This window comes from Tamandua tetradactyla, chromosome 4 (assembly GCF_023851605.1).
Source record: "Tamandua tetradactyla isolate mTamTet1 chromosome 4, mTamTet1.pri, whole genome shotgun sequence".
NCBI lineage: Eukaryota > Metazoa > Chordata > Mammalia > Pilosa > Myrmecophagidae > Tamandua > Tamandua tetradactyla.
The window spans coordinates 105,424,807-105,449,189 of NC_135330.1; the positions used below are offsets into that span (position 1 = coordinate 105,424,807).

Genomic DNA, 24,383 nt, shown 5'->3' on the forward strand with positions numbered 1-24,383 from the left:
CTTTTAGTTCTAGTCACTTCAGGAATTCCTGCTTAACGCGAAAGAACATGTAAAATCCAAGTAGTTTTCTTGCCCTTGCCTGCTTAATAAGCGCATGTGGTAAGAAAGATAAGACAATGCACATATTACCAACTCCTACAGCATTTGGGCTGCTACATAAGCCAGAAGAAAAATAAATGACCAGTACACAGGTAGGAAAAGCTCCCTATTGAGAAACAGACAGATAACTAGATCATCCCCCATCCCTCCAGTACACACACAAATTTGTAACAATAAAATGGGGAGGAATAACATTCAGTTTCGCATATTTCTAAGGAACATGAAGAAGAAATGGGACTCTTTGGCTATTTATTGGTGTGGCTGTAAACTGGTATAGGGAAATGTGGTAAAACCTATCAAAAGGCTTACAAAACTGGTCATTCTGAACGAGTTATTACTCTGAATGGTTATCCCTAAGAATTTATCTTTAAAAAGCTATCAGAGGTGAATACAGCGAATTATATGCAAAGAAGGATGCTCAATATAGTTTAGTTATAATAGCAGAAATTCAAAACAATCTGAATATTCAATAATTGAAGTAAAATATGATCTAGTTATAACAGATTTTGGAGCAGCCAGGTGAAGATCATATTTTCAGAAAACATTTAATGTCCTAAAGAAATGGTTGATTTGTAACATGAAGTAGAAAAAAGATACGTAAGCATTTTACAGTACCAAGTTTGCTTGAACATTTTATACAACCATAAAAAAGGATTGAAAAGAATTATATATAATCTTTCGTTATTGAATTTGGGAGAGGTGTTCTGGGTAATTTTTATTTTCATTATATTTTTCTACATTTATTGTAATCAAATACTAAAGTTGTTTATTTTAAAAATTAAAATGGACAAAGACAGATTTTGAAAAAACAGCTGCCGGTAATACAACGAGATTTGAGACAGTAGTACCAAAGAGAGCTACATCCTTATGTCATTAAAGAAAAGGAACATTAATGACTGTACAATCAGAGCACATGCATGCAACAGTTTTCACAGAAAAAACTGGGCGTTATTTAATACCGAATTGTTCTAAAAGTTAAACTATGTAACAGACTGCATACACACATTATAGTGTGTCAGGTGTTTTAAAAATTAATATTTGAGGAGGTACATAAGTGGGAGACCTGGGTTTGATTCCTGGCACATGCACTTCCCAAAAACAAACAAAGGAAAAAACAAACAACAAAAATTCAACAAATGGTACTGCAATAATGGGAAACTCACATGGAAAAAGAATGAAATATGACCCCCACCATACGGCACACACAAAAAATATTACTATTTAACTCTTTGTTTCTAATTCTCTTTGAGTTAAATTATTTTACATGAATTGGTTATTTTTATTTTTTAATAAAATAAAGTATAAGCTTGTTTTGCCATATGTTTATTGTGAATTTTATAGGAAAGCTTTTTTTTTGTTCCTGAAAGTTGTCTATCAAAAGGAGATCTTATTTTTTCCTTCAGAATTATTACCTTACTTTTCATTGTGGTCTATTACACAGTACTTCAGCAATGAAGTGATGTATCTTTTACCTGCCTAAGATGTCTGTAAAGTCAGTGGGTTTCTATGAGATTGTCTTCAAGAGAATAAGCTGCCAATTGTCAAAAATAAAATAAACCAGTTACCTTCTAGAAAAAAAAGCAATACTGCAATTAAAAAATAAACGTGAAAAGATATGTAACATTATAACTGCACAGTGGTGTAGTTTTACCCCAACCAGACTGCCCATCAATACAAATTCACATACTCTTTGACCCAGTATTTCAGTTTGTAAAAGCTGCTGGAATGCAAAATACCAGAAATGGAACAGTTTTTAAAAGGAGAATGTATTAAGTGGCAAGTTTACACTTCTAAGGCTGTGAAAATGTCCAAATTAAGACAAGGTGATAAAAATGTCCAAACTAAGGCATCCAGGGAAGGATACCTTAGCTCAAAAAAGCTGATGGTATTCGGGGTTTCTCTCTCAGCTGGAAAGGCACATGGCAACATCAGCTAGCTTTCTCTCCAGGTTTCTTCAATGGCTTCCCCAGGGGCAATTTCTTTCTTCATCTCTAAAGGTCACGGGACATGTGGGCTCTGTTGGCTCTTTCCAAAGGACTCCAGTAGGCAACACCACCCTAAATGGGTAAAACGCGTCTCCACAGAAACCATCTAATCAAAAGTTACCACTCACTGTTGGGTGGATCACATTTCCATGGAAACAATAAAAAGATCCCATCTAGCAATATTTGAATGAGGATTAAAGAATTTGGCTTTTCTGGGGTACACAACAGACTTAAACTGGCACACCCAGCAACTTCACTAAGAATTTATCCAGTAAATATACTTATGTGCAAAAGGAAGGATGCAACAAAGATATTAAGTGCTAGAAAAAAATGGAAACAATACAAAGGTCTGTCAAAAAGAGGGTGGTTAATTATGGCACAGTCATACCATGGAATACTTACTGGCACTTAAAAAGAATGAGGCACAACATGATAAAGGGCACAGTCTGCTAGCTGCCGGAATGCAATATACCAGAAACAGAATGGTTTTTAAAAGGGGAACTTAGTGGGGCGGGCCGCGGTGGCTCAGCGGGCAAAGTGCTTGCCTGCTATGCCGGAGGACCTCGGTTCGATTCCCGGCCCCAGCCCATGTAACAAACAAACAAAATACAATAAAACAAGAAAATGTTTAAAGATGTTTCCCTTTCTTCCTCCCTTCCTTCCTTCCATCCTTCCTTCCTTCTCTCTGTCTTTCCTTCCCTTCCTCCTTCTTAAAAAAAAAAAAAAAAAAAAGGGGAACTTAGTAAGTTGCTAGTTCATAGTTCTAAGGCTGAGAAAGTGTCCCAATTAAAACAAGTCTATAGAAATATCCAATCTAAGGCATCCAGGGAAAAATACCTTGGTTCAAGTAGGCTGATGAAGTTCAGGGTTTCTCTCTCAAGTGGAAAGGCACATGGTGAACACGGTCAGGGTTCCTCTCTCATCTGGAAGGGCATATGGCAAACACAGCATCATCTGCTAGCTTCTTCTCCTGGCTTCCTGTTTCATGAAGCTCCTCAGGAGGCGTTTTCCTTCTTCATCTCCAAAGGTCGCTGGCTGGTGGACTCTCTGCTTCGTGGTGCTGCAGCATTCTCTGCTCTCTCTGAATCTCTTCATTCTCCAATATGTTTCCTCTTTGATAGGACTCCAATAAACCAATCAAGACCCACCCAAATGGGTGGAGACATCTTGTCACCTAACCCAGCTTAACAACTACTCTTGACTAAATCACATCATCCAGGGAGATGATCTGATTACAGTTTCAAATATACAGTATTGAACAGGGATTATTCTACCTTTATGAAATGGGATTTTGATGAAAACATGGCTTTTCTAGGGGGCATACTTCCTTTCAAACCAGCACAGGCATATATGAAAAATTGATAGCCAGCATCGTAAGCAATGGAAAGAGACTGAAAGTTTTCCCCCTAAGATCACGAAGAAGACATGATGTCCTCTGTCACCATTATTATTCAACATTGTACTAGAAGTTCTAGCTAGAGCAATCAGGCAGGAAATGGAAATAAAAGACATGCAAATTGGAAACGAGGAAGTAAAACTTTCACTATTTGCAGATGACATGTTACTCTACTTGGAAAATACTGAGAAATGTACAACAAACTTACTTGCACTAATAAACAAATTCAGCAAGGTGGCAGGATATAAAATTAATAGGCAAAAATCAGTAACGTTTCTATACACAAGCAATGACCCAACTGAGGACTCAGTTAAGGAAAAAATTCCACTCAAAATAGTAACTAAAAGAATTAAGTACCTAAGAATGAACTTAACTAGGGACGTAAAGGACTTGTATACAGAAAACTACATAATATTGCTAAAAGAAATCAAAGAAGATCTAAATAGATGGAAAGACATCCCTTGCTCATGGATAGGAAGGCTAAATATAGTTAAGGTGTAAATGTTACCAAAATTGATCTATAGATTCAATGCAGTACCAATCAAAATTCCAACAACCTTCTTTGAAGACTTGGAAAAGCTAGTTACCAAATTCATCTGGAAGGGAAAGAGGCCCGGAAGAGCTAAAAAATCCTAAAAAAGAAGAAAGAAGTGGGAGGATTAACACTTTCTGATTAAAAAACTTATTACAAAGCCACAGTGGTCAAAACAGCATGGTACTGGCATACTGACCGACGGAGTCAATCGAGAGTGCAGAAATAGACCACCAAAGCTATGGTCAATTGATCTTTGACTAGGCCCCCAAACCCATGCAACTGGGACAAAACAGTCTTTTCAATAAATGGGCATGGAAGAACTGGTTATCAATAGCCAAAAGAACGAACAGGACCCTCATCTTACACCCTTTACAAAAATTAACTCAAAGTGGATCAAACATCTAAATGTAAGAGCAACTACCATAAAGCTTCTAGAAGAAAATGTTAGGGAAACATTTCCAAGGCCTAGTAATAGGAAGGAGCTTCCTAAACTTTACACCCCAAGCACACACATGCAACAAAAAAAAACAGATAAATGGTAGCTCCTCAAAATTAAATGCTTCTGTACCTCAAAAGACTTTGTCAAAAAGGTGAAGAGGCAGCCAACTGAATGGGAGAAAGGATTTGAAAATCACACACTAGACAAAGGCTTGATATCCTGCATACATAAAGAAATTACATAACTCAATGTCAAAAGAACAAATGACCCAATTTTAAAATGGGCTAAAGATATGAACAGATATTTTTCTGAAGAGCAAATAAAGATGACTCAAAAGCACATGAAGAGATGTCATTTCCATTAGCTATAAGAGAAATGCAGCTCAAGACTACAATGAGATACCTTTGGCATTTAATAGCAGAATGGGTGCTATCAAACAAACAAGAAACTACAAATGTTGGAGAGGAGGTAGAGAAACTGGGATACTTTTGCACTGCTGGTGGGAATGTATAATGGTACAGGCACTATGGAAGACAGTTTGGCAGTTCCTTAGGAAACTAAATATCAAGTTGCCCTATCACCCAACAGGAACGCTACTTGGTTATATAACCAGAACAGCTGAAAACAGTGACACAAACAGACATTTACAGACTGATGTTCATAGCAGCATTATTCACAATCGCCAAAAGATGGAAACAACCCAAGTGCCCATCAACAGATGGGTGGCTTAACAAAACATGGTATATACATACAATGGAATATTACGCAGCAGTAAGACAAAATGATGTCTTCAACCACGTGACAAGATGGATGAGCCTTGAGGACATGATGCTGAGTGAAACAAACCAGACACAAAAGGATAGACTGTGTGACTCCACTTTTATGATCATGGTAAAGGTAAAATTCTAGGCTTGTAATACAGAATATAGGGCACTCAGAGATATACAGAAGCTAGAGATGGGTGAATGGTTAGCTCATGAGGTTGAACTCCAATGTAAGGGAACAGAGAGAAGTGAAGGTAGCTCTCTAGTGGGTCTATAAGCAATATTACCATATTGAAGATGAACATGATTGAAAGGGGTTGTATAGACCTATGTACCCCACTGATTAAAACTACAAATAAAAATAAGTTCTTGTGTGAACTACTTCAAAGGTACGAATCTTGTACAAAGAGTGTTTAAGTTCAGGGTATAGGGGGAAAACGTGCATACTATGGGTTGTTCAATAAGAAAACATTAGCAGTACCACAGTAACCCCAGAGGTAAATACTGGGGGGAGGGACAATAGTTAAGGGGAGGTTTAGACTTTCTATTGGGTTAGGGTGTTTTTATTGGTTATCTTTCTCTTGGGAACAATGAAATAATCTAAAATTGAGAGTGGTGATGGACTGTGGACTTTGGACATTATACACGATGCTTAAATGCATGCAGGTGGCTGAAGGATACACTGACGGAGATAGATTGGCGAACAATGGTGCATACATATAATCGAATACTGTGCTGCTACAAAAAGGAACAAACTTTTAAGGCATGCAACACCTGTGGGACATTTGGTGAGGCAAAATAAGCCAGAAACAAAAGAGTAATTATTGTATGGTCTCCTTTAGAAAATGTTTATAAGAAAACACGGGCCTAGATTGGAAGCTCTTATAAGCAGTCACATTTAGTCCAGAGTGGTAATTATTACTTATGAATTCTGAGAGGCTCTTTTATATATATATACATAAACCTGATATTTAGAGATAAGAACGAAGTCAATAAGGTCAGGATTAAGGTAATTCAGAACACAGGGGTAAGGAAGACATAGTCTATATTTTTTTCCTCACCTACTCTTGAGACCAAAGGAAGAAAGGTTTCTTGTGACCAGAACCTAAATTTTCTGTAGCACATAAAATAACTCAACCTGTCTGAATAGCTCATAAAAATCGAAATACACAGAGCCCAGAATAATAATAAGGGTTTTTAATACCATACAGCTTAATTTAATGCCTGGATACATCTTAGAATATATTAAGCAGATAATCAAAAAGTATTGGCAAAGTCCCTTGAAGGTTGGGAGAAAAAATATGGAACTATTAAACTTGAACACTAGGGAAACCCCTGATACTGCGTCAAACATTAGGGACACCCAAATCAATAGGCCAATCCCTTGATCTTGAGGCTTACTCTTATGAAGCTTATGTATATAGCGTGGAAGCTTAGCCTACCTGTAGGTATGTCTCAGAGTTACTTCTGGAGGACCTCTTTCGTTGCTCTGATGCAGTCTCTCTCTCTCTCTAAGCCCAAGTCTGTAAGTGAAATCACTGCCCTCACCCCATCCCACTATGTGGGACGTGACATGACATCCAGGGGTGAAAGCCTCCCTGGCGGTGTGGGAGATGACTCCCAGGGATGAGTCTGGCCCTGGCACTGTGGGATCAACAATGCCATCCTGACCAAAAGGGGGAAAAGAAGTGTAACTAATAAAGTGTCAGTGGCTGAGAGAGTTCAAATATGGTTGAGAGGCTACTCTGGAGGTCACTCTTACGCAAGCTTCAGTTAGTCCTTGCTATCTATCGTAACTTGCCAAACCCCAACAAAAACCATTCCAGCCAATCCTAAAGAACACCAAGGGCATTACACAAGAGTCTACAAAGGTTCCATGCACTGGGGTAACTTTCCAGAAACCTACAATCCCCAGATGGGTCCCTGGACCAGAAAAGTCCTGAAACCTAGAGGGCTCAGCCTCTCCAGAACATCAGATAGTTCCATCTTGCTACCCCATATTACTGACAGCCCCTTCTGACATGAAAGAGTTAGAATGGCCATAGCCCTAAAGAGTTGGAGAAAGATCAAAGGTGATGGTGGAGTTATACAGAGAAGGTAGGGTTTAACAAATGAGTATGATTGCTGAATCATTATATAGATATTTCTTTTAGTCTCCAGTATCTTACAGCAGCTAGCAGTAAAAACCTAAAACTGTGGAATTGTAACCCATACCAAACTCTGAAATCTGTTCTACAGCTACTTTTTGCGATGTGCTTTGAAATGTATTGGGTTTTTTTTTGTTTGTTTGTTATTTTTCACGCAAAAAGAAAAAAAAGTCAACTGTGGTGATAAAAAAAAAATTTATTTGTTCTAGTCTCCAATATTCTGGGGCAGCTAGAAGGAAAAATCTGAGCTGATGGTATAATAGCCCATGACAAACTCTGGTATTTATAAGTAGGTGTTGAGAGTGCTTTGAAAACTACTGCTTTTTCCTTCCTTTGCTTTGTATATATGTTAATATTAAACAATAAAAAAAGTTAAAAAAAAAAAAAGAGAAGGAGGCAGCTCTATGGGTATTGAAACAGGTTGATATCTAATACACTGTTCAGTGAAGAAGGCAAGGCACAGAATGTGCAGGGTATACAGCATGTGTTTCAGTTATATACTGCTGCATGACAAACCCAATCCAGCAGCTTATAAAAAGAGCTCACAATTTCTCACCATGGACAGGGCCCTGGAGAGGACAGCTCATGCCTGCTCCACGCATGTCATCTAGGGCGGCTGGGATGGGGCTGGAAGATCCACTTCCAAGAAGATGGTCCATTCACATGCAGGTAAGTCAACGCTGGCTGCTGGCTGGAGGCTCCGCGGAGACTGCCGACGAGGAGCTGGGTGTTCCTCTCTGTAAGCACCCTGCACGGGGATGCTGGACTTCTCACAACTGGCTCCTGGTTCCAAGGAGGAGTGCCACAATAGTGAACATTCCCAGGAGACAAGTCCCAATGTGTAAGCACTCACCAAGCCTTGGCTGGCATCACACTTACAATTTCCCGCTAGCCAGAGGCCACCACGTGGCCACACTTAGCATCAATACATAAGGTTTGAATGCAAGGAGGTGTAGTTCCTTGGGAAGGTCCCCAAAATAACAGTCTATCACAGAATGCTACCACTATCTGTGTGAAGAGAGCAATATATACATAGATGCCTCTGTCTGCATGGAGTGCCTCTAGAAAAAATGTGTACGAAAGCAGAGTTGGAGGAGGGCAGGGCAACTGGCAGGATTAGATCATTCGGGCGCATGTGTGGGAAGTTTTACTTGTCACTGCACAACTTATTGTAAAATGTACATGCACTATCTAATGTAAAAATATTTAATGAATTTAGAAATTAAAATAAAACAACATGAGCACAAAGGAGATCCAGAACGGTGGTTTACTAGTAGCTGATGTTATTTAAATATTTAACTGAAAAGGAAAATCTTAGAAGAGGACCTTCACTTGAGTAAATAGAAACCGGCTCCCTACAAGAAGACATAACCCATCAACCACCACTAATGATTTACCACCCAGCCTATTCTTCTTGGTTCTAGTCCTGACTACCACCCATCAAACCCCAAGCCATAAGGGGTTTATCCGCAGGAATGCAGATTCTACGTTTCTGCCAAAAGCATTTGCATAAGTGTTGGAAGCAGTGTGTAACAAACAATATACAGAGGTTTCCCTTCAAGATAGGCAAGTTTCTAAGGTCAAGCAGTTTCAGAAGACAAAGCTTAGCAAATATATAACTTTATGAAATACCAGAGTATATGTTCTCTTATGTGCAACCTCCCAACAGTTGTATGGTATCTGGGGAGTTTTAAGCATAGATACGTGCATGTGTGCTTCTAATTTAGTTCTTGAAGTTTTTTTCCATTTTTTCAATAAATATTGAGCTTTTATTATGTGCCAGACACTTCTGTAAGCAATCTGCATGAACTAATTCTTTTAAACTTAATATTGTTTATACCCATTTTACAGATGAGAAAACGTGATGTATAGAGATAGTAAGTAATTTGCTTGGTTACACAAGCTAGTAAGTGGCAGTGTTGAAGACAATCTTTAAAAAAACAGAAATCAAAAAGCCCAGAAACAATCACCCTGCAGAAAGTGGCTATGGCGACAAATCAGCTAGCTGAAGGGTCACTGGTCTCTTGAGACCTCTTAGTTATGCCCGGGTCCCCAGTATAACACTAGTCCACTTCTCCCTGAGACTTACTTCATTTTGAAGGGGGTTTAACTTTAGTTCCTAGCTTATGTGTCAGAAGTGTTACATGGGCATGCAAGTTTCCAATATATCATCTTCACTCCATGTCACTCTATACATCTGAACTTATATGCAATTCAAAATACAAAAAATTTCTTATTAATATGCATACATAATTTCCAATAATTGCAAATAGTCAATAATCCTGAGTAGTTTTTTTTATGAGGGTGGTATTTTATATCCCTAATGCTTAAGACAGATGTATAGGTAGGTGTTATTTTTATTTATTTATTTATATTTGCATGGGCAGGTACCGGAAATCAAACCTGGGTCTCTGGCACAGCAGGTGAGAATTCTGCCACTGCACCACCATCACCCACCCAGTAGGTGTTATTTTACTTGTTGAAACAGACTCAGAGGTTTATTCCAGGTCACAAACCAACTTAAGAGGCAGAACTGGGATTTATATTCAACTCAAAAGTTTTTATTTATTCATTTATTTATTTTGAAGGTTACTTTCTCTTTTTAGCTAATCAACTCACGTTACCTACAAGAAGGGCCTGCAATGCAGATAAGCAAAATGAAAAAAAAAAAAGTAACAAAGAAAAACAGCCATATTCCCTCTGCCCAGTAACCACCACACCAGCCAGAATGCTGGTGAGAGGGCCAGTGCAGACACAGAGGACAAAGCCAGGAATGGGTGAGCCCAGCTGCTTAAAAGTTTGAGCCCTGCTTCACCTCTTAATATCTGTCAGAAAAACCAGAGCATAATGAAGACCCTCCCTCTGTTCTCCCCAATTCTCCTAGCTGCAAGTACACCCGAGGTGCCATCCCTGCACAAGGAAGCAGACCACAAGCAGCGGTGCAGGGCACTGGGACCAGGTGCATTATCTGGAATACATTTTGCATGAGTTGCAGCCTTCAGTGGCCTTATCTGAGAATACCCTGGAGTCACAGAAGAGACTGCCTAACTCAGGAAAGGATCCTGCCAAGCCAGCCCAGGCAGGCGAGTGTGGGTGCCTCTGAAGCCTGAGGAAGAATTAATGTCCCCATGTTAAACCTGCAGGGATACTGATATGAAGGCACGTGAAGTTATGCATTAAGAAGATTGAGGTTAACTTTGTGTCAGTTACAAACTTCTCAGTTATTTTTTGAATATCTATAATTGTTTTCCAAATGTTAAAAATTTTAAAAACGAAAAAGTATTACTTTTATAATCAGAAAACAATTTTTTTTCAGTTTTTCTAAGGTAAGGAAGAAAATATTTTGTTACATCATGCTAAATAAGCAACAATAATATTTAAAATTCTTAACTCCCCTTATACCACTACCCTCATTCTCTGGTAACTCTAATCTATGGTCTCTATGAACTTTCTATTTCTAGATATTTCATATTAAGGAAGCCATAGAGAATTTGTTCTTATGTGCCTTGCTTAATTCACTGAGCATATTATCTTCAAGGTTCATCTATGTCGTTGCGTGTACTGAACATTCATTCCTTCTTATGGCTGACTAATATTACAGCATATGGATACACACCACATTTTATTTATCCAGTCATCTGTTGAAGGACTCTTTGGTTACTTTTACCTTTTTACACTTGGGAATTGCATTAGGGTTCTCTAGGAAAACAGAGACAATAGAAGATATCTGTAAATACAAGATTTATAAAAGTGTCTCACACAACAATGGGAATGCAAGAGTCCAAACTCTGTAAGGCAGCAATGTAACTTTCAACTCTGATGAAGGGTCTCAACGAACTCCATGGGAGAGGCTCACTGGCTGAAGATGTGGAAATTCACTTCTCCTTTAGAAATCTTTAACTGGTTAGATCAAATCCAGCTGACTGGATGATCTCATTTGTAGGATAGCTTAGTTGACAGTTGATTAATCAACCACAGCTGTAATCAACTGACTGATGATTTAATAAACTAGCCTTCTGGTCTATCAACCAGCTAAGAAATGTCCTTGTGCAACAGTTAGGCTAGTGCTAGCCTAACCAGAAAACTGGGCACTACCCTCCCTGGCAAAGTTGATACCAGAACCTAACCATCATGGGAATACTACTGCTATGGACATTGGTCTGTGAGCATCTGTTGGAGTCCATGTGCTTAATTTCTTTGAGTATATATCTAGGAGTGGGATTATCAGGCCATCTGGTAGTTCTACATTTAACTTTGAGAGCTAAGGAGACTTAAATGTTTCATAATGAATGACTGGGATGACACATCACCTCATCTGATCTTCAAAAGCAGTTTAGGCAGGTAGGCAGGGCACTCATTTCCCCCCATTTTATTGATAAGGAAAATTAGTCATTAAAATTGGTGTACACACACCCTTCTACCCCAATCTCTTCCCCCTGTCCTTTAACCCTGTTTCTCAAGGGTCCAGAGAGAACCTCCAGAGATAATGATTTAAAATTTGCCTACTTAAAAAGCAAACCGAGGGGCTTCTGGGAAAAAGGCAGACTAGGATAGGCTGAGTTCACCCCTGCTCCATGGAACAACCAGAGAAGGGTCAGAGAAAAAAGACCAGGTCTGCAGTTCCAGAGAAGGTCTTCAACATTACATAGGGAAGTCCTGGACAAAAAGGGAGAAACTGAGACAGAGAGAAGGGGGTGAGTGAGCTCAGGCATGATCCCACCAGGGCAAACAGCATCACGCAGGGAAGTACAGGTCCGAAGGAGAGGATCATCCCTCCACTCCAGCCTACCCCCCCAAAGCTAGCTTGGGAGATCTTCCCACACAACTCCACAGCCAGGAGCTCCAGCGAGGAACTCAAAAGCAAACCCAGTTGCCCACTATAACCAGCTGCTCCACTGGGTATCACAAACAGCTGCCCTACCCCCACCCCAGCACCACGATCAGCTACACTCCGCCCCCAGGCACCACAAACAACCCCCTGCCAGATGTCACAAGCAGCTACCCGGCTGGGCACCCCAGCGGATACTACTGCCAGGTGCAGGAAATAGCCATTCTGCTGGACACCATGATCGGCCGCCATAGCCTGCACCAGGACTAACCACCAGGGATCTCCGCATTGGCTGCAGGCAGCGACAGATGAAATACCCAGTCCCACAGCCCAAAGCCATCTCAAGGGGGGGGTTGAGGGCCAGCAGACCCATCAGGCCCATAAGTGGATTCTCCACTGGATGGTAGATATGACAAATAACAACTAAATAAGATGTCAAGACCCGGGGTTGACAGCTCTGACTGTGCACCAAGGTCAGCGGGCCTGGCTGGAATTACATCAGGTCTCGTCTTGCTCAGCTGGCTGCCACAGCTGGGGTGAGGCAGGCCTGAGGGGAGGTGGGTCTTGGTTTGGCGAGGAATTACTGACAAACCAAGTACAAAAGAGGACCTTCAAATTCAACCTAACCTAGATAAGTGAAGGAAACGAACACGAAAACCCAGATATTCAAATGGCCCAAACGCAACAGAAAATCACAAAGGACATGGAGATTCAGGCAGACATGGCCCAATCAAACACGAAATTAACACCGGAGGGGACACAGAACTTAGAACAACTAATCAAGGACGTTCAGAAGGATATAAAGGATATCAAGAAGACACTGAAAGGGCATAAAAGAGAATCTGAAAGAAAAAGCAGAAAAATAGCACATCTCACTCTAATGAAAGATACTGTAGGTCAAATTAAAAATATACTAGAGACACACAACAGCATATTTGAAGAGACAGAAGAAAAAATAAGTAAGCTAAAAGACAGGGCAATTGAACTCAAGCACACAAAAGAACAAATAGCAAGAAAGATGGAAAAAATGGAACAGGATTGCAGGGAAATGACAACACGAAGAGCACAAATATAAGAATCATTGGTGTCCCAGAAGGAGAAGAGAAAAGTAAAGGGCTAGAAAGGTTAGTTGAAGAGAGAACAGGGGAAAACTTCCCAACTATTACAAAAGACATAAATATGCAAATTAAAGGAGCCCAACAAACCTCAAATAGAATAAATCCAAATAGACCTACTCGAAGACATACTAACCAGACTGTTAAATGTTGAAGAGAAGTAGAAAGTCCTGAAAGCAGTAAGAAAAAAGTGATTCACTATCTACAAGGGAAACCACATAAGGCTGAGTTCAGACTACTAACCAGGCACCATGGAGGCAAGAAGGCAGTGGTATGACAACATTTAAAATCCTGAATGAGAAAGACTTCCAGCCAAGAATTCTTCATCCAGTCAAATTGTCCTTCAAAACTGATTGAGAGATTAAAATCTTCTCAGACAAACAAAGGCTAAGAGAATTTGTCAACAAGAGACCTGCCCTGTAAGAAATACTAAAGGGATCTCTATCAGCAAAAAAAAAAAAAAAAAGAGAGACAGGAGAGGGATATCTGGAAAAGTACATAAAATTGAAGAATATAAGTAAGGGTAACTTAAAGAATAAAAAGAAAGGGAAAAGAATACATAGATATGACAAATAACAACTAAATAAGATGGTAGGCTCAAGAACTACTCTTATAGTATTAACTTTAAATGTTAATGGACCAAACTCACCAGTTTAAAGAGACAGATTGGCAGAAAAGATTTAAAAACATTATCCATCAATATGTTATTTACAAGACATTCATCTTAGACATAATAATACTATTAGATTGAAAGAATAGGAAAAAAGATCTATGCAAGCTGAAACAAAATGAAAGCAGGAGCAGCTACACTAATATCAGATAAAATAGACTTTAAATGTAAAAATGTTGTAAGAGATAAGGAAGGACACTATATATTAATAAAAGGAACAATTCACCAAGACAAAATAACAATCATAAATGAAACCAAAGGTTTCAGTGTCTAGATCCTCAATCTTCTGTGACACATACAACCTAACTCAACTGCCTAGATAGCTCATTTAAACAACCCAAAAGGAATGGTAAGGAGGTCTTGTAATTGTGTATAGCTTAGTACTAGAGTCAGATAAATCCCAGACTGTGGTGGGCTGATAAATTAAAAGTGTCAGTCAAGTCTCTACGCGCCCGCTCATGGTCACACACCACAGTGCTCCTGGTACATCACACTGGCTCAACATTCCTGATACAAAGTAAAAACCACTGATTCTTCTCTGGAGGGTGAACATTTATAGAATCGATTTCAATTTTGTGGATCTGGTAGCATGGCAAAAGATGCTGGTCTAACTGAAGTCAATGGAGAACTAAAGGTCTTCATGGATCAGAATCTCAGTCCTGGAAAAGGTGTGGTATCATTAGTAGCTCTTCATCCTTCTACAGTAAATACCCTTGGGAAGCAACTCTTGCCAAAAACCTTTGGACAGCCCAATGAAAACAAGAGACCTGCAGTGCCAAATACTATCCTGGTAGAAGTCCACACACCCCTAACACACACTTAGTATCACAGAACCAGACTTCAAACTCCTCAACCTGGTCTGGGGGGAAATCCAACAGAAATAGAGAGAAGAATGGCAAGGGTCTGAGGCATTTTTCAATGAAGATTTGTGAGAAGGTTCAGAGGAAAGACCCACTTCATATAACAAAGTGGCAGATGAACTAGATGAGAAATTCAGTGCTGCTAATAACCACATTTTACCAAATGAATCAGCTTATAACCAGAAGAATATAAGACGATGAATCTACGATGCCTTACATGTCTCAATGGCCATGAACGTTATCCCCAAGAAGAAGGAAATCAAATGGGTTGGTCTGCCTACTAACTCGGCTCAGGAATGCCAGAATTTAGAGGTAGAGAGACAGAGAAGACTTGAAAGAACACAACAGAAATAGTCTCAACTTCAAGAACTTACTCTACTAGCAAGCTGCCTTCAAGAATTTGGAGCAGAGGAATTGCCAAGCAGAGCAGCAAGCCAACTGCCACCTCCCTCCAATTCTGTCACCTACCTCCTGTTCATCATCACGAACACCAGCAAAAAGACAGTAATCAACTGCAGTATTTCTAACAACAAATTTGAGTATTTGCTTAATTTTGACAACACATTTGAAATCCACAGTGACACAAATATTAACGCGAATACGAATGGCTTGTGGACTAGAATCAGGAAGCCATTCGGCCAAAGACATTAAATGGCAAGAAGTTTCATATCTAAAGCTCTGGAACCTTATGTGACAGAAATGGCTCACGGATCAATCAGCAGCGTATTTGTCAATCCATCAGGTTCAACCTCAAATGGCACAAGGCTTTCTGCCAGCGACTCGACCAATGGTACAGATGGGACACTGGCTACGAGTTCCAGCGTGTCTCAGTACATTGGCTCCAGGGTGGAGCAGCCCATGTCTTATGTCGGGAAAGATGATGATGATGATAACGATTTCAATGAAAATGACGATGAAGATGGATTTTCTCTGCTTGTAGGTTCCCCCTCCCCCTTCAAATTCAGCTTCAGTAGAAAGTTGTTAGAGAAGAGAAACCTTTTTTTTTTTAGCATGGGTTTTTCTCTTTTTGGCCTACTCACAAAAAAGATATTGCTAAGCTACTAAATTTAGATATGCACCTCCATTATGCAAGCAAGGATGGTTTTTCATAAGATTTTTTTAAATGTGGTGTGGAGTTGTATTTTGACACCAGTGTGCTGATGCAGTCTATATTCACTTATTAGGATTTTATATTTTCATTTTCAATTTTTTAAAATTCTGAGTTCATTTTTGCCCCCTTAACAATTTTTGTTGAATTTGCTAAAGAAACTGCACTTCATCCATAGCAATGAAAATAAAATGCTATTCTTTTGTGGAAAATGGTACACTGAATGGCCATTTTCTTGCAGTGCGTTTTGAGTAGTATCACTAACTGATGGATAGCAAGATTACATAGCAAGTTTTTATTTTGTTAAATCATGCAGCATCCAAAGAACTAAGCAAAATGGCAAAGCTATACTTTTTAAACATTAAGCACCATACTTTTATTATGCCTTATTTTCCCTTAAATTATATATTTACAATCACGATTCCATCAAGCTTATACTTTTTTTTGCGGCAGCAGCAGCGGTCAAATTACAAAGTTTTTTTGTTTGTTTTTTTGTTTTTGTTTGTTTGGTGAAAGTTTATTGCCATGCTGCTGCAGCTATATAAACTATCCTGAAGGTTTGGAATGGTTTATTACTTATGGTAAAATGTGCCTTATTTCTTACAGGCAATGTTTAGAAACCTCTTATTATTTTAGTTTTTTTTTTTTGGCTGCATGGTCTTGTAATAGAACCTGGGTCTCCCACATGGAAAGTGAGTACCTTACCTTTGAACCACCCGTGCACCCTGGAAATGTCTTATTATATAGTTGTTTACATACTTACAAGTTCTATCATTTAAAGACACATAATGAAAAAAATGTTGTATTTGTTTTTGTAAGCATCTTCCTGTAATCTGTTATAAAGTTGAAATTAAATATAGAGAATGTTTTAAGACCTTTTAACTCAAAAATTTTCAATCATTTTTAATAGTTCTTGTTTTATAAAAAGAAAAAGGAATTTCAGGGCAGACAACAGTTATTCACAGAACAATTAACTGCACAGTTAACTGCCTTTTAATGAAAAACAAATAAGCTTTTCTCTAACATTTTATAGAATGTAAAGAGACTTTTAAATTGCTTGTCTTGTTTAACTTGGCACTGTTAGTTTTTATTAATAAAATGTGCATGGGCATTTAAAACAAACTAAACAAACAAAAGTACTGGTAGGATCCATTGAGGGACTGAAGAAAAAATATGGAACTGCTAAACTTTCCCACCTGGAAACCCCTGGAACTCCCTCAAACATTAAGGACTCCCAAGAAAATAGGCCAAAACCTTGATTTTGAGACGTGCCCTTACCAAACTTATTTTTGTAGCAGAGAAGCTAAGACTACCTATCATCATGCCTAAGAGTTGCTTCTGGGAAACCTATTTTGTTGCTCAAGCATGGCCTCTCGCTCTATAAACTCAACTCTGCAAGAAAAACCATTACCCTTCCCTCTATGTGGGAGATGACATTCAGGGGTGAAAGTCTCCTTGCCAACATGGGACATGATTCCCAGGGATGAGCCTTACCCTAGCACCGTGGGACCCACAATGCTTTTGGGACCAAAAGAGGGATAAGAAAGAAAAAAAAATAAGGTATCAGTGGGTAAAAGAGCTCAAATGGAGTAGAGAGGCTATTTGGAGGCTACTCTTATACAAGCCTATGTTAGATATTGCTAATTGCCATAGTTTGCCAAACCCCAATCAACATCACTTCTATTAACCCTAAAGAACATGCAGGACTCTACCTGAGTTTCTAAAAAAATTTTATGCACTAAATTTACTTTTCAGAAACCTAAAACCTTCAGCTGGTTCTCAGGCCAGTCTCTCCAAGAACATCAACCAGTTTCACCCCTTATCCCATATTATCGACACCCCTTTCAACATGAAAAAGTTAGATGGGCAATAGCTCAAATATTCCTAAAGATTGGGAAAAGGATCAGAGGAGAAGGAGGAGGTATAATAGAGATGTCAGGATTTAACAAATGAGTATAACTACCGAACAATTACGATGATACTTCTATTTAGTCTCCAGTACCTTGAAGCAGCTTGAAGCAAAAAACCTAAAATTGTGGAAATGTAACCCATTCCAAACTTAAATCTGTTCTATAACTACTCGTTACATTGCACTTTGAAATTTATTGGGTTTTTTTGTATATATGGTATATTTCACAATAAAAAATGTTAAAATGCAAAAAGAAAAAAAAAAAAAGGCAAACCAATCACAACGCAGGCATTCATTTGAACACGCATGGGGCCCCTGTGTGCCTAGGCCCTGTGTGCTGAGTCTGGGAAGGTGCCTGTACTAACTTCTGTCCCCAGGGCAGTCCCAGGGCTCTGTGTGGACTGTGCACTTCCTAGGTAATTCTGTGAAAACGACCATTCGATTGCCTGCTTTCTTCCCTAGATCACAGCAGTGAGAAAATACTAAAACAGGAAACTCCAAAAAAACATACTTAATACTTGCCCGGGGAAAAGATGACTAAAATGAGCAAAACTTAATATATACATTCATTTGTTGTTTCTACATACCATAAAATAAAATTAAGAGATTCACAAATTTGAAGACAGTGGTAACCTATTCCATAAGCACTTGACGTTATCTCAGAACCCATTCACAATCTCATTCCACACAGCTCTAGTATGTAACTGTTTCAGAGAATTTTACTGCTTTTAACTTACGTCTCTTATAACGACTATCCCACAAGACTTTTATCAATCAATAGCACTTTTTTCCTGCTTTGGAAGCTTCTCTGATAACACTTGATATTTCAAGCCTCTCCCAAACAAAGACGTTTTAAATGACAGGCAGTTACTTCCAAGCAAGGGTCAATGTTTTTGTATGCTTGAATGAAACAGTCTAAGCCAAAACCATAAGGACATAATTCCCCTAGGATACTTCCTGGAAATATAAGATCAAGATGTAAAAGAACTACATGAAATATGAGAAATATTACCATTGGCTAGGAGTAATTTCAACATCAGTGATACTTTCTCCAAACTTTTTCGGTATGTGACAGAAGTCATGGTACTTGGGATTATTTTTACTGACGGGTGCAGACTGTGTGTGGCTGTCAGATTTGATAAAAACAATGCAGTCAGTATTTTCATTTGTCACAAAAAAGTATATGCTTCAATGGCTAATGAATATAGTGCTTTCTGCCTAGAATTATAGGTATGATCAGATATATATACGTAAAACAGGTGAATTCCATTTAAAAACATGGATATAAACCTAATGTCCATAACTTAAGCTACTCTATAAACATATGGTGGGAATTTGCTACTTAATCCTCAGAGAGAAAGAAATGCAGGTGGCTGACTGCCATGCAATTCTCATTCTCCGGAGTCACATCAGACTCTGCCGGGTAAAGGCGTCACCCCCACAAGACTGCTCTTACTTCAGATACCAGCTACAAGCTCAGGGCTTCCCAGGACCACTCTCACTGCTGACCAACTGGCCACAAATCCAGGAACTTCCGCCACCCCCTAGGGCTTGAAAATTTGCTAGAACAACTCATAGAGCTCACAGAAGGTGCTAATACTTAGGATTATAGTTTTATTATTGCAAAAATAATACAAATAAGGAGCCAAAAGATGAGACGGACAGGAGGAGGAACTGGGAGGGTCCGCAAATGAGAAGTCCCCCGTGTCCTCTCCCCAAGGAATAAGGTCGCATCGCCCTCTGGACACATCAGGGAAGCACTGAGCTTTGGTGTCCAGAGGTTTTAATGGGATTTCTGCAATAATGTCCCCCGCCCCTCCCTGAGGTCAGGCCCAGAGCCTCAACCGTCTGATCACAAAGTAGGCCTCTCAGGTGTGGCCAGCTGGTCACTGAGTCATCCCAACAGCATAAACATCCTAGGATGACCTGGAGTCCCATGTTGAATAACTCCTGTGAGGAAATTTGAAAGATTTAGACTGTATCTCCTAGGACCAGTGACAAATTCTTTATAAACCTTTTAAAAGAACTGATAAAATACAAATTAAAACAAGAGATTGCTTTCACCCAATAGGATGGCAAAGATTTAAAAGTCTGATGATAAACAAGTAAGCAAGAATGCTTGGGAAAATAATTCTTAATTCATTTTGTTTGTAGGAGGGTTATTCTGTATAACCAGTTTACATAGCAATTAGGTAACAGCTATCAAAATATCCAATGTCTACTGCCTTGGTCCTAGCAATTCCACTTCTGCGAATTTGACTACATTACAATGACAGAATATCTAGAATTGTAGAATATTTATTGGTACATTCTAAGCGCTAAAAATGAAACCATCTAAATATTCCTCCATAAGATACAATATAATCCATCCAATAGAATTCTATGCTGTGGTTAAAAAAAAAAAAAAGTGAGCTTACAAATACTGACATGGAGAGACATTCATGCTAAATTAAAAGAAAAAAGAAGCCACAGGACTGATACAGAACAAAAGTGAGGCTCTCTAGCCAATGCACTTAACCAATCCTGGGTCTCAAAGAAAGAGTTTAATGCTGCACAAAGCAGATCAGATGGCCCACTACCAAAAAAGTCTGTCTCCCAGAGTCCAAGGGGATATGGAGTTGTCACCAGCACCACGTCAAGTGTACACAGGGCAGCGCCCCGGCTAGAGTGAGCACCATGACAGTAAGTACACACACAGCTCAGGCTGGTTGACTTTCAGGAACTCTGGGTACTAACTTTTGGCTATTCTACAATATAGAAAGAAAAAAAAAAATCTAATGATTCAGTAATCATAATAATTTGTTAATTCTTAATTTCTCAGTTACAGAACTGTATAAATATGGTCATTTTTTGTCTAAGAGGGAAAAAAAACACATCTGTACTTCATTATTGATGTTTATATCCAGCCTATTGGATATAATTAAAGAAGAAGCCCAATAATAATTAGAAAAGCAAATAAGACGTATGACGTTGATGAGGATGATTTCATGACACTGGACAGTCACTGGTTTTTAAGTGGTCAGCTCACCTCTCTTCATTTATTTTTTCCTTTCATTTAACTGATACATACCTGCACCAACTGGGTGATTTTGACTGCATCGAGGCACACATAAAACCTAGCCTAACCACTCCTCAGCCAAGACAAAAATCTGTATCCTGTTGTCTAAAAAATCTTTGACCCAGGAATGTCGCAGCCTCCATGGGCTCACTGTGTCTAAAGCCAGTCCCCCTGCTGCAAATAACCCATTTTCGGTTCATTCACTGGCTCACGTCTTCAGCAGACTTGACCTCTGCCAGATATTTAGGAAGATCAGTTAGATCAGCAGCAGACCTTGGCCAAAGCGGTCATTAGGGCAATGGTTAAGGAGGCATGGGCAGTTGTTTCTGGAAAGGGGGTTGCCCTACACTCTCCAATTGGAACAAGTCCCCAGTTATCTTCTCCTTCCCCCATTCCCCCCTCCCCAAAAACCAGTTACTACAGACTTCTTCCAGTTGAGAAGTTAATCTCAATTCTTCCTAAAAGAACCCTAAATTTAAAAGTGGTATTGCAGTTAAAAATAATTAGGTAGAACTATCCATACTGGCATAGAAAAATGTCTACAAAAATATGAAGGGAAAAATGGAGAGTATCTAAGCTACGTGTGATCTGATCTGATCTTTTAAAAAAATTACATATATGCTCGTACAAATACAAATACTCACATATACATTTGTGTAGGGAGAAAATGGCTGAGGGCTTATGGCTGTTTTCATTTTCCTCTTTACACTTTTCTGTATTCACCTTGTTTTTTTCATAATAAGCACGTGTTGCTTTTACAATGAGAGCTTTAGGAAAAGCAGAGTTGCAACTTTGCTCAGACAGATGACTGGACTGCTACACTATTCAGACATTCAGAGAGCACCAAAAGAGGAGGTTAGGAATGCCACTGATATAATTTTAACTTTGGTAGAAATAATACCGATTCGTGTTTGTGCCATACTCTACAGGAGGCTTCCACAAGCCCTGAGGCAGGGTTTCTGCCCCCTTTGTTTTGCACAAAGGAATCTGCAGCTCGGCTCCAAGAGTCCAGGACTCCCCTGCCCAGGGCACAAAGCCTGTACAGGCCAGGGCAGGGACCTTTATGGGCTGTGTGACCTGGGCAAGTGAGCGACACTCAGCACACCCCCTCCCCTGCCCCAGCAGTGATGGCCTCTTCTTCCCAGGCCCTCTCTTCAGGAAGGGCCCCTCCTAGCCAAGTTCACGCTGCTTCCCCAGTCACGAGAAATACCGGCCATCAAAAGCAACTACATAGGGTGCACAGGTGGGCCAGTGGTAGAAGGCACACCTTCTATGCGGGGGCATGCACCCAACAAAAAACAAAAAAACACAACTACTGTGTTTCACATTAAAGAAAAAACAGCAAAAAACTCAGACATTGACTAGAATATGCAAAGTAATAACTGAATATTTTAAAGAAATGATCTCCAGCATTCTTGCTAAAATAAAATTAGTATCTCGCTCTCTTAAAACAACTAAAGATATAAAAGTTGACCATGGTATTTCATAAATGGGCAACATACTGACTTAAATACTTTGTTGTACATTAAGATTCTAAAACCTTTTAATGTCATAGGTTAGCTAGGGTTTTAATACAGTTTAAAGAGACACAAAATGGAAACTACACAACTCCTTTGGAAAGCCAAGTAAATAAAACTCACTGAACATGGAGTGGGGGGGATTATCTTTTCCATACCCCCACCACACCTCAAAACACTTTAGCCTCCACTCCGAGTAAAACCTACCCAAACTGGCAGCCACTGAATTATGTTCCCTTGTGTCCTGTAGGCAAATGTGCCTGAGGAGAACCTTAGGAGTCTTCTGGAATTTTCTACAAATCCAGCACACCAAAGACCATTTTTAATATTTTAAAGCCTAATATTTTAAAACCTGGCAGCAAAAAAGAAACCCTCAAAAACTTCCTGTCTTTGATAGTCACGTACCAAGCGACTTTAACAAATATGAATCTCTTTTCACAAATATTCCTTTACTTTTTGGCCTTTATAAACATCACCAAAAAAAACAAAAACAAGTATTAAGGGAGATTGCATCGAACCAGGGGACACTTGACAGAAGCACTGTTTTTGTTGTTGTTCTAACCCTGTGAATGGAAAAGACCCCGTGCAGCTGTAACACCAGCCCAACTTTTGAATGTGACCTCAATCTTCGGGTTGGCAAAACTTTCATTTGCTTAAGAAAAGGAGCGTCATTTGGCAGGAACATTTTCAAAATGTTTCTTGAGATGAATGTAGAAATTTACAAAATAAGGAATACACTTCTGGGGGGTCAACCCATTTTTGTGTGACTTGTATTTTGGAAAGTTTTTGCTCCACAGAAGCATACAAAATACACCGAAAATATGAAGCAACACGACCCAGACTTTCCCCACTGTGGAGTCCATCAATGCTGAAGTCTGCTTGGACTCCTGCCCACCCCTGACCAGACCTCCAGGCCTGCTCTCCTGCCCCCTCGGAAACAAACCCCCGGGAGAGAAACCTCAATTGACGGTTTTGGCTTGTCAGCCCTTTTGCAATTGCACTTACCTGATGGGAACTGAGCTCCCGCATTCCATTCAAAACCCTCTGGGAAAAGTCTCCCTGCTCTGATGGGAAAGGGCCTTCCTCTTCCAAACACATGGGCCCGGCCGAGCCCCTGGCCCCTGGGCTCCTCCTGGAGGACTCCCGCTTGTGGGCAGACAGCAGGGTCACACTTGGATCGCTCAGTGTCGCCAGCAAAGACTGCCCTGGGCCTGGGGGCGCCTCGGCTTTCTCCATCACGGCTGCCCTCCCGCGTTCACCTTCCCCCGGTACAGGCCCAACCTTGTGGGCTCTGAAAGGTCCTCCTTTGCAGGTCTTCAGCCCAGCAGCAAGCTCCAGGTATGTGTGTGGGCCACCCTGCACGGCGCGTGCACTTGCTCTGCCTTGTTGCACTCTTCACCCTTTCACTCACCCCCCGTTATCTTTGCACACGGCCCGCACACCGCTGCCGGGGACTCGCCTGCCAGCACGCACGAGAGCCCAGCACCCAGATATCTGGATGCTGAAATGCAGTTTCCTCTTGGCCCTGTGTGGTGGCCGCTCCCAGAGAGCCAGCCTGGAGGCAGAGGAGATGTTCCACTTCCTTTTATTACCAGGCAGCTAGCTGATTCTTGGAATAACTTCAGCAGCCTCTTCCAGAATTCCAGGGCTGGTGGCAGGCGGCCGACTTGGGGAAAGAAGCATTTCCCCCGCAACATGACTTGCATTTTCAAGCAGGTGTAGGAAAAGTGCCTTGCGGCCAGCAGCTCAGTTTCCCCTGGGACCAAAGATTTGACTTCAGGGAGAAGTGACAGTGCAAACTCCCGATTACAAGGCAGAGGGCCAGGAGCCAATGCCGCATTAGGGTTCTCGGGCCACCTGCTGCTGTGCACCAGGATTAACACACAGGAGACAGAGTGGCGGCAGGGTGGCCCAGGCAGCTCCCACCTCCCCCCATACCTGCCAAGCAACCTG

The 24,383-nt window shown here is 40.2% G+C and overlaps 1 protein-coding gene and 1 pseudogene across 5 annotated transcripts in view; one reads left to right on the forward strand and one right to left on the reverse strand.

Annotated features, from left to right (window-relative positions):
- ATP7B (ATPase copper transporting beta) overlaps positions 1-24,383 on the reverse strand; it is a 171,368-nt gene that overhangs the window by 75,781 nt on the left and 71,204 nt on the right. For 3 of the 5 annotated variants that reach the window (XM_077158142.1, XM_077158141.1, XM_077158145.1), the window contains exon 1: positions 23,436-23,989. The exons of the other annotated variants lie outside the window; for them this stretch is intronic. In XM_077158142.1, coding sequence (XP_077014257.1) covers positions 23,436-23,666 — 231 coding nt within the window. In that variant the 5' untranslated portion in view covers positions 23,667-23,989. Of the gene's footprint in view, positions 1-23,435; positions 23,990-24,383 lie in introns of those variants that run through there. 5 annotated transcript variants of the gene reach the window in all.
- On the forward strand, positions 14,568-22,694 carry LOC143679404 (transcription factor Dp-1 pseudogene; annotated as a pseudogene).